Source organism: Heloderma suspectum, chromosome 1 (genome assembly GCF_057233095.1).
Source record: "Heloderma suspectum isolate Gila_16-S chromosome 1, 16-S_ref, whole genome shotgun sequence".
Classification (NCBI taxonomy): Eukaryota; Metazoa; Chordata; class Lepidosauria; order Squamata; family Helodermatidae; genus Heloderma; species Heloderma suspectum.
Window position 1 is genome coordinate 393,899,195 of NC_139458.1, and position 10,878 is coordinate 393,910,072.

The 10,878-nt window shown below is 45.2% G+C and overlaps 1 protein-coding gene across 3 annotated transcripts; it reads right to left on the minus strand.

The window, feature by feature from the left end:
• Positions 1-1,757: 1,757 nt before the first annotated feature.
• Positions 1,758-10,143, minus strand: DEGS1 (delta 4-desaturase, sphingolipid 1). Of its 3 annotated transcripts, none has more exons than XR_014786920.1 (4): positions 9,989-10,143; positions 6,956-7,698; positions 4,392-5,330; positions 3,746-4,283 (listed from the first exon to the last, which is right to left on the minus strand). XR_014786920.1 is itself a non-coding variant. In XM_084828676.1 (3 exons), the coding sequence occupies exons 1-3, from the start codon at positions 10,068-10,070 to the stop codon at positions 5,184-5,186; spliced, it is 972 nt and encodes a 323-aa protein (XP_084684802.1). In that variant the 5' UTR covers positions 10,071-10,143; the 3' UTR covers positions 1,758-5,183. The 3 variants fall into 3 exon arrangements, 1 of the variants encoding a protein (XP_084684802.1); XR_014786921.1 differs by having other exon boundaries at positions 3,747-4,283; positions 4,454-5,330; XM_084828676.1 differs by having other exon boundaries at positions 1,758-5,330.
• Positions 10,144-10,878: the final 735 nt, after the last annotated feature.

Genomic DNA, 10,878 nt, shown 5'->3' on the forward strand with positions numbered 1-10,878 from the left:
GCTCATAGGCCAGTTACTCCAGCCCCTTGATAATTTTAATTGCCTATTTTTGCACTTTTTTCAACTTGACAATATCCTTTTTTAGGTGTGGTGACCAGAACTGTACACTGTATTCTAAGTGTGGTCACACCATAGATTCATATGGGAGTACAATTTTGGCAGTTTTATTTTCAATTCCATTCCTAATTATGCCTAACATGGATTTTACCTTTTTCACAGCAGCTGCACACTGGGTTGACATTTTCATTGAACTGTCCACAACAACTCCAGGATTGCTTTCTTGCTCAGTCACTGCTTGCTGGGATGTTTTGCCTTTACGTGCATCGCTTTATACTTGCTTACATTGAATTGCATTTGCTATTTTGATATCCGTTCTCTGTTTGGAGAGATCCTTTTGGAGCTCCTCGCAATCCCATTTTGTTTGAGCCACCCTAAATAATTTGGTGGTGTTAGCAAACATGACCACTTCGCTGCTTACTCCTAATTCGAGCTCATTTATGAACAAGTTGAAAGGCGTTAGTCCCAGTACTAGATCCCTGTGGGACCCCACAGTTTACATCCCTCCTTTGGGAGAATTTACTATTTTTTGCAAGTCGTCTTTCTGTTCTTTAACTAGTTACTGATCCATGAGAGGACCTGTACTCTTATTCCATGACTGCTACGTTTGCTCAGGAGTCTTTGGTAAGGGACTTTGTCAAAAGCCCTTTGGAAGTCCAATAAACAATATCTACTTGATCACGTCTGTCCACATGTTTATTAATACTCTCAAAGAACTCTAAAAGGTTAGTGTGACACAGAGATGTGAAGGCCCAGGAAACCCACCCCTTTTCCCTGAGGAACGTTTTTTCTGAAAAATTGAACAGCTTTGGATTATGAAATACTTCATTCTAGAATTTAAGACCAAGTATTTATATATTGTTACCCAGCCTTTACTCTCCCCAATGCTTTCTAACAATGATGTAATACCACTTTTATAGAAAGACTGGAGGTGTAAAATGTCTGGAAATAAGCCATGTGGAAAAATATATTTGTAAACATCTCTGTAAGATTCCCAGCATAGTTCTTTCATTCCTTATTAAAATTATTGATCTAAAATATATTTTACTGATAGACATTTATGCTGAGTTTCCCAACATGTGAGTAGAGTCACCACTGTGCATTCTTGACAGCTTGGATTTTGTTCTGTGGAGTCCTATGTTTCATTTAATGTAGTTCTAATCTATTCAGGTAATTGCAAATTAGGGAGTTTACTTTTTAAGGTTTTAAAATACGACAATTTTTGGCTTTTAATTTTTTTTCACAAATCAGAAGCTAACAAAAAAGAAGAAAGTTATAAAATTTCAAACATAACGTAATGACTCAAACTATCCATGAACTATCTTTCCTTGCCCTATCCAGAGTTTCCAGGGTCTGGACCTGCAACGTTCTACATGAAAGCATGTGTTCCACCACTGTGCTATTACTCTCAAACAGCCATAGTCCTAAATGAACCAACAATTAGTCATACTGTGAGTTGAAAAGTGTTCCAACTATGTTGATGTTCCCTAATCATTAATAGTCAGCTATATGCAGCCATTTATGACAATATTTTTCCTCCCATTCTATACTTACTGTGCTTACTAAAGCACAAATGTTTAGGAGTAGCAGTAAGTTGGTGAATGGATGAGAAGACAAGCCTCCATTTTGCTTAGCCTTCATTTTTTGTATTGCTGAGTGACAGAGTTCAGAAGAATTGTAACAAGGCCAGGCAAGCTGTTAAGTGTAATTCCTTTAATACAGATTACATTTCTGCTCACCTTTTAAATGAACAACTTTCCATTTTGTTCCCCTGAGCTCATAATGTAATAGGCAAGCTTCATACCTAGCTGGCAGAACAGAATTTCCAGTACTTCCAGCACATATTTGAAGCATTGCAAGGGCACTCTAACTCTGTTTCACGAAGAGGTAGGGCAATCTTAGAGTACATTCATCCAGCTAATAAAGTTCCTTGCCACAGTAGCATTGGATACATTAGTCAGCTGGAACCTCTGCCAGACTAACGTAGTGTTGCTTGCAAAAGTCAGCTGAGCCAAATTATGCTTGCTTTTGAAGAGCACCCTGCGACAAAAGCTCTCATTCTCCATAATTCCTGCATACATTTCAGTAGAGGCAATACAGTGTAAACTCGATTATACACTTGCTACAGTGGTGCATTTTCCTCCTATCCAGTTATGACAAGATTGCTGTTTGAGAAATGCCTGATTAGAAACCAGATTTCAAGATAAAACAGGAATAAAAACTGCCACAGCAGCTTAACATGAGACTAATTCAAGTAGGCTTGAACACGAGCAGAGACATGAAATACGCACTGAAGTAGGCACTTGAAGAAATCACATGGGAATGTGTGCATTTCTTGCCAAGTAGATCAGTACCTACTTTACTGCCTTGCTGTAACTAGGCTTGCTGTTTTGCCTATCTGCAAGGCTATAACCAGAAAATGAGCACACACTTTACTTTTTTGTTCCTCCCCAAAATGTCTTCAAAACATTTGGGGTTTTGTTTATTGGCAAGGTCTTGGGCAAGCGGGGGAAAATGCAGGGAAGGAGAGACACAGCAACTGGGTTAGATTGCCAGTGGTGCAAGGAATATTAGTCACAGGGGAGACACTCCTGCTCTACCTCTTAATGCTGGGAAAGTTCATCTGACTCCCACACAGTAATTTCTGAGCTTTCAAGCGGACAGTCTTTCTACATAGTTTTGTAGAAATGAGCAATGATAGGTAAGCTGTGTGTTACGTGCCAATTTCATAAGAAAACTGGTAATTTCTCAATTATCCACAAACATGTGCTAGAGGCACAGGTGAATTCTAGGCATCTTCAGCACTAAGCCTGCTCTTCTTATTACCTGACAAAAGGTGGGGTGAGAAATCAACACGCTGACTTGACTTCAAGTATCTGTGGAGCTGGTATGGTTTCCATACACCAACACAGATTTTCTAATTAACACTGTTTTCTGTGCAGGAAAAAGTAATTCAAAGCTGTGGCATGAAACCAAACAGGGGTGGTACAGGCTCAATGGCGAATTTTAAATTGCCTTCATTTAAATTAATCCACCATGTGAAGCTCCATTTAAAACTATTATAGAGATATGGATTCACACATGACAACTTGTGGGTTGTCATGCACAAGTGAGAGAGAGTGAGCATGCTGCCTCCTGTGGCCCACCACTTCCATTTTTACCTCACAACCCACAGCTCCTTCGTAGGTTGTGGCACATGATGTCTGAACCTGGACCACTGGGTTATTTAGGGGTTAAACAACCCAGCAGTGGACATGACTCATGCTTGATCAGACCAAGAGTCCATCTAGTCCAGCATTCTGTTCAAACAGTGGCCAATCAGCTCTTGACGGGAGACCCACAAGACAGACATGAGTGCAACAGCAGCCTCCTGCCCGTGTTCCTCAGCAACTGGTATATGCTAAATTCTAAGTTTTGGACCGCAGAATTTGCTCACCTACCTTCTATTTGAATACTTTCCCATTTGAGGATCATGTGTGATTGTAAGGGAGCATTTAAGGCCATTCCCTTCCCACATGCACAGAGAAAAAATTAACTGACGATCAACCTTATTTGTAATTGTTCAAGAGTAGATTTAAAAAGCATTGGAGAAATGACTGCCACTTGACAGACTATGTGCAGTAATAGGTTGTGACATAGAAGCCACTGGTGTGTTTCAGCTATGCTTTCAAGAATATCCCACAGATTTTCAATAACAATGTTTATTTAATCCAGCTTTGTTCAAGTGTCCAAGAGTTTTGCTACAACTTTACTTATGCTCCTTTGCAAGAGGCATTTTATAAGCTCACGGTTGATGTTCTACAGATTTATGAACTTACTACTTATTGTCAACTACTGACATTTGAACACTTGCCCAACTAAGAAAGCACAAGTTGTAATTCTGTTCCTAACCTTCAGGACATTCAGCCTGTCTCAGATCAAACAACAGCATGAGAGTGATCATTATGTACAGACACACAGAAGAGGGAATGCAAAGCCAATTTTAATTTACTTATGTTTGGGGAATGTGCAGGCAGGGACTGGCATTTTATATCCAATTGCTTGCCATGAGTATTTTGGGATTACATATAGGGATGGCGTGGGAATCCAAAGAGGGGGTACAATCCTCCCCGCCCCATCTCCCCGACTCCACTCACCGAGCCCTGGGGTGCTGACAGACCCAGCAACCAAGTGCTCCAGAACTCAGCGAGCAGCTGGGAGCACCATGGCACCACAGCGCTCCCGCCCTGGCCTCCCCCGGCTGTCAAGGAAGCCCTGCCAGCCAGCATGGGCAGGAGGGGCCTCGCCAGCACTCTCATCCTGCCCTGTTTGGGAGGAGGCCAAGGCAAGAGCACTGGGGGCTGGCTGCACTGAGGACTCTGGCAGTCCTTGGGTGCATAAAGCACAAGGGCTTGACTGCTGGAGTCCTTGGCGCAGAGAGGAAGGGCGACTTAGCAGGTGGGCGGGGCAGGCAGGCTATCTGAGCAGTTCCGGGCCATGAGAGTGGGGGTAGCTTTTCAAGGTCCCCCGCACCCCAGAGGGAGATGGGTCCGTCTGTCCTTAGTTATACAACACTAGCACAGTTCAAAGGGCTTGGTAATTTTATAGTAGCTGTAATAAAATATTATACATTGATTATGTTAGCACTTGGATCAGCCAAGACATACCCAATTTAAGGGAAGGTGGAACCAGGTATTTTGTTCAGCTACTATGTTAAAACCATTTTGCAATTTTAACTAGAAGTTGATTTAAAAATTAAGCTTTGTTAACAGAACATTTAAGAGCCAGTATTGCTACAGTTGTGGGCAGCAAGTATACAAACAAGTACATATGTCTGTTGAACACTGGTTTGTTCTTTAAACTTTTAGAGTGTACAAGCAAACAGCTATTGAAACACATCATGTAACATTAATACTAGCACTAGGCACAGAACATTTATATTTTAAACAATTATAGAAAAATGCAAAGCAGGAATATTCCAGTTCTGGCAATATTTCAATCCCTCAAAGATCTTGTTCTAGAGTATACCAATATATTCATATTCCAGCCAAGTCAAGGTATGAAGTGAATACACATTTATGATACCTTGTACTAGTTACCATGAAGCTATATCCCTGTTTGTCATAGAAAGTTCCTTGGTTGGTAGTTTAGTCCTGTTTCACTTCACTGTTCAGGTTCCTTTTCATGCGTGAGTAGGGACTGATAGTGTCATCCATCACAAAGTCATAAAGCACTTTTATCCAGGAGTTATACTGTGGCAGGTGGTCATAGTATTCAGGGGCCATTTTCTTTAGCTATAATTGGAAAACAAAAAATTAACCCAGTACTCCATCTTATGCCAATTTAAGAATAAATGGTATATGGATTCCACAGAGACAATATTTGGGGGCCCTCCTGAACAATGTAGGATGGGGCATAACTTTCTGCGATTTCCCTTATTTTAGGAGCTAAGCCAATGAATGGCTATTACGCCAACAAGTTTTGTGAACACCTGGGCTAGCCTTTTGAGAAGTGTGTCACAGAGCTGTTCTATGTAAATTGCCAACTGCCTGTTCTCCCAGCCTAGCTACCATTTCAAGATCAGCTATTTAACGTGATTTGCAAAACAGTAGAGCAATATTTTAATTAGATCAACCAAAATGTCTCAAAATAGTGAGCAAGCTTTGAAGTTATTCAGCTTCCTCAAGCTAGATGTTAAGCAAAGGCAGGGCAGCGGGGCAGCTGGCTGATGCCATAGAGCCTGTGTTTAGTCACAGCAAAGACACAATGTGGGAAGGGGTAGCGGACAGTTAGATTAGGCTCTACCAGGTGCTATGCAGGTTGAAGGTTGCACCTAGGACTGCCAAGATAAACTATTCAGGAGCAGGATCCTAAACTGGGGGAAGATTTCATACCACGTGAAATTGGGATTTCATTCTCTGAAAGTACATTCCCTTCAACTACTAGCTGACACTAGGTGGCTCCTATTGACTTGTTTTTTACTCAGTTTTTACTCAGTACACCACCTAAAATTATCTCCAGCTTTGCTCATGTAACAACTGACTAGATGGATGTGTATTTTGCAACTACCAAAGCATCTGTGTTCCACCCATGGATGAAGTCAGACCGGGGGGGGGGGGGGGGTCAACCACTGCCTATTTCTTTATGCCAGCAGGCCTAAAGGAAACCTGAAACCTGCACAACACAGCCTAATCTAGTTGCCTGCTTTCTGCCTCCCACATTCCATTTTGAGACCATGACAGACAGTAACAGACAGCTTTTTTCCCCTCCCTCCCCTCATCTGCTTTAACATCCAGCCTGAAGAAGAGTTATGGTTGACTCAAAGAGCTTCCTCACTGTTTTGTGGCATTTATGGGCCAACACTGCTACCTTTGCTTTTTATTTAATATGGTTTGTCATGAAGCTAACTTTAAGGAGACAAGCTTAACAAAATTACAGTATTTTGACTGTATACAGAACTGGTGTAGCATAGTGGTTATGCACATGAGCTACAAGTCCTACTTCATCTGAACCTAGCCATTAGCTTGTTGGATGACCTTAGGCCACATGATTGTACAGAAGTAACTTTAGTCAAGTGGGTTTTATGTTTTGAACTTTAAGAAAATGGGTGTTATGTCAATGGCATTGTCCCTTACCCTCCCCAGAATCCCAAGAATGTCTTAGTAGCTAAACATATACAATTGGCAAGCATAGCCTATTGTTACAGTTCTAAACACTTACCTGAGAGTCCTAATGAAAGCATACATAAGATCAGATAGTGTATCACTTTAACTTTACAACCTTAAAGTATGTCTGCCCACCTACAGTTGTAAATCACAGCACTGAAGCGGAATACCTGCATCCACCTACTCAACTGTGCATTTTTGAACTCCAGATGGACAGTTAACTAGCTAGCTGCAAAAGCTGAGATACTACTTACCAGTGGAAGGCTTGTTCCAGGAACATTAGGAAAGTCATGGTGTTCATTATGGTAGCCAACGTTGAATGTAAGCTTATTAAGTGGCCCATAGTAGGAATATGTTTCATGCCCCTTTAAAAACATGTAATGTTCAGCTATGAAATGTCCCGAAATAGGATGCAAACCCAATCCAAGAACTGCTCCACCTATCAGGTAGAAGAGTGATTTTACTCCCAAGATATAATATACCATAACATCAAAAAGAAACTGAACTGACAAGTTGATGATTTCAAGTCGGGAGATTGGTTTGGGATTAATACAGAGAGGTCGAATGGCATAAAAAAAGGGCTGAAGAATAATCCATAACAGCTTTCGAAAACGGGTACAGAAAAACCATCCTTCAAAGTCAGTAGGAATGTCCACATCAATTCCATCGCCACCAAGGTAACGATGATGATCCATGTGGTATCTCTTGAAGGACACTGAATAAGGAAGGCCAAGTGGGAGATTGGCAAACATTCCCAACCATCGATTCCACGCAGCTTTAGAATTGCCAAAGGCGCTGTTGTGAGCAATCTCATGAATAGCCAGAGTCATGGAATGATCAAGACAACTGCCAAACACATAGGACCAAAATACAACCCATTTCCAGTCCAAATCTTTAACTAAATAAAGAGCAACTAGCTGTGCAACCACCATTAGTACAGTTAACCAGATCACACCATAGTCTGGTTTCATCAAGGCTTTTATCTCAGGGTGTTTGCCTGTTGAGAGAGAAAAGGAGAAAGAACTTCAAATAACTGACAATTGTCAGAAGTACTTTACAATCCCTGCCACAACCTTTTTCCATATGTGGATTTTGCTTTCTGTGGAAGCCCATCCATATGTTTGCGTTAAATACAAGATGCCTTAGTACACCCCTATAAACTAGTGCAAAAGCCACATTAATGTGGTACAGGAGCAATTGCACTGCCACCATGCTGGGACCCTGACTAATGGATAACAGAGAATCACTCTTGTAGTAAGCATTATCTCCATCATAGCACCCACCCCCCAAAGATATAATGTCCCTTTTCCTTAAAACAGGGGTGTACAACCTCAGCCATTCAAATATTGCTGGATTCTAATTCTCATCAGCTCCAACCAGCCTGGCCACCTTTAGTACAATTAGGTGCCTTTAGATCAGGGGTGGGCAAGTTGTGGCCCATCAGATTCTTTTGACCTACAACAGGCATAGCCAACAGTAAGGAATTATGGGAGATGTGACCCCCCAGAAGTTTTGGCCTACAAGTTGCCCACTCCTGCTTTAGATCCTTGCTTGTCCCTTACTATCACTCAATTTCATTTCCAACAAGTTGCTTTGACCAAGAACATTCATTTCTAATCGAACAGACATTGCCATTGAATACACAGATTCCCACAGACCAAACTTTCAGTGAAAGTCAACATGGTTGACTGCAGCAGGCAGAGGAAACTACTAACAAAAAAGCAAGTGTGTCAGTCTGAAGGTGAGCAGCCAAGGATTTAACCCGAGTTATATGACCTCCAGTTTTTGCCTATCCTTTCTCTGGATACTAGCTAAACTGCAGTGATACAAGTAACACAAAGCCTGAAATTCTTCATTCTGCATTAGAATTCCAAATTCTGTATGTGAAAGACTCAAATCTATATGATACAATAGAATGAAGATTAGACCTGCATACTCAGATGCCCAAAAGGTTTTGTACTTCAGGATTTTAAATTCAAGTGCTATTTCTAGCTGCATATAACTTACCAAGCACAAAGTAACTCTGAAGATCCTCACCGAGGAAGTCAGCAACAATGAACAAGTATTGTGGAAAGACAGCTTGCATATTTTTGCTAGTTTTTCCTCTACAATGCATAGCTCCAAGGACTGTTTGGACATTCTACGGCAGCCTCTCCCAACCTAGTGCTTCCAGATGTGTTGGATTGCAACTCCTAGCAAGCCGCAGCCTGGGGCATCTGGTAATTATAGTCCAACACATTCAGAGAACATCAGGTTGGGAAAGGCTGTCTTAGGGCACCCTAAGTAATTGTGCACAAGAAGTAATATCTAGGTCTAGTAGGCCTACAGAGCCCCACATATTAAGAGTGCATCCTCGAATGTACTCTGGACCACTCATTGATTCTGGTACTGTAGTGCTGCAGCATGGAAAGAGTTCTCTGATGGCAGGAAGTTTGGTAGCCACCTACCTAGCAGGAACTTACTTTGGGCAAGGGCAATTCAACACTGACCCCTTCTGCTAGAGCAGCCTTTCCCAACCTGGTACCCTCCAGATGTTTTGGATTCCATGTCCTATCATGCCCAGCCAGCATGGTCAACGGTCAGAACCCCTGGGAGTTTGTGGTCCGAAACATGTGGAGGGCAGCAGGTCGGGGAGGGCTGCGCTAGAGCAGCATTTCAAAGCCTCGCTGCGGGCTTATCGTCCACAAACGCCGGCGTGCGCGGCAAAATCCATCTCAGTTCCAAGGCGGAGGGGGGCCTTGCTTGCGCCGCTTTGAAGCAGCCGCCCCCACTCAGGGCGGAGGCAGAGGTGCGCGGCGTAGAGAAGACGAGGCGGGCGAGGAGAAAGGGAAGGGGCCCTTCGCGGGTGACTCATTCCGTCTCCTGATGCTTCGGCTCGACCCCGGGCCTCCTTCCCCGGCGCCACTTCAGTCTCCAGTGGGCAGCGTCGGCGCCGCCCAAGGGGGGAAGCCCTCCTCAGAACGGGAGAGCCGAGGAGATGCCACCACAGGGGTCGCGGGCCCAGGCGGGCGTCCCAGGGACGGAGGGGGGGAGGGAGGCCGGCCGCGGGCCAGGCGGGCGTCCCAGGGAGGGAGGCCGGCCACGGGCCAGGCGGGCGTCCCAGGCCGCCCCGCCTCGCGAGCAGAGAAAGGGCCGAGGGGCGGGAGACGGCGGCCTTCCGTTTCTGCATCGTCTTCGCCCAAAAAAGGCGCTGGGGGAAGGGAGAGACAGCGCGGCGCGTGAGGGGCGGGGAGACAAGCCCGAGAGCGGCGGGGGGGGCTGGCGGCGGCGGCCGAAGGCGCACTCACTCAAGATCTCCTTGCGGCGGTCGGCGTGCGGCTGGTCCGTGTACACCCATTCGAAGTCCTCTCGCGCCACACTGTTCCCCATGGCTGGCGGCGGTCTTCCAGCAGGTCGCGCCTCGGCCTGCTCCGCCCGCCGCAGCTCGTACCGAGCCTGTGCCGCTACTTCGCCGGGAACGCTCTCCTCATAAGGAGAGGAGGGGCTGCCGCCGCCGCCGCGCCCCACCGGCACGGGCTCATTGGCTGCCGCGGGAGGCGACGTCATGGAAACCGATTAGCGGCCCCGCTTCGGAGAAAGGGGAGGGTTAAGACTTAAGAAATGCGCGGCTCGTTTTCCCCTCTTTCCCCTCAGACGCGGGGGGGGGGGGGCGTTCTTCTGTTGGTTCCTTTTGAGGCAGATGTAAATGTTGTAATTAATAACGCGAGTTGTCACTTTTCCGTTGCCGCATGTTCCGCTATTTTTGGAGCTACAATTTTACAAAATTAGTGTTGAGGGGCGAAGTAGGGTGGAAGGCGCACGTGAGGGGGAAGGGGTGTCGGCTCAGCCAGAAACGCCCTTTCGGCGGCTACTTGAGGGCGGCGGGGGAGAGGAGAAAGGTGCTCTCCCGTGCTCCTCGCCTCCTCCCCGCCTGCGTGCTCCAGAAGCGCGGCTGCGTCCCTCGCTTTTCCCTCGCCTGGGTTTTTTTTGACTCTCCCTCAGGCCTCCCTCATCCTTTTAAGAGCTGCAGCCGCTGCTCGCGTTTTCTTCTGCCCGGCCGTTTCAGCAGCGCCCCCGACGTTACCGCTGCTGCTGTGCTTTCGAAAACGTTCTTGACGGGAACATTCCGTCCCTGGCGTGGCTTCTGCTTCTGCTTCTTCTTCTTCTTCTGGCAGCTGCAGCACAAAAACAGAAGCCG

Excerpts from the sequence above, each read along its gene's own strand:
- DEGS1 (XM_084828676.1), bottom strand. The coding sequence starts at position 10,070 with ATGGGGAACAGTGTGGCGCGAGAGGACTTCGAATGGGTGTACACGGAC. Across the intron at positions 7,699-9,988 it reads CCGCCGCAAGGAGATCTTGA|GCAAACACCCTGAGATAAAA; the intron begins GTGAGTGCGCCT and ends CTCTCTCAACAG. Across the intron at positions 5,331-6,955 it reads CTGGAACAAGCCTTCCACTG|CTAAAGAAAATGGCCCCTGA; the intron begins GTAAGTAGTATC and ends TTCCAATTATAG.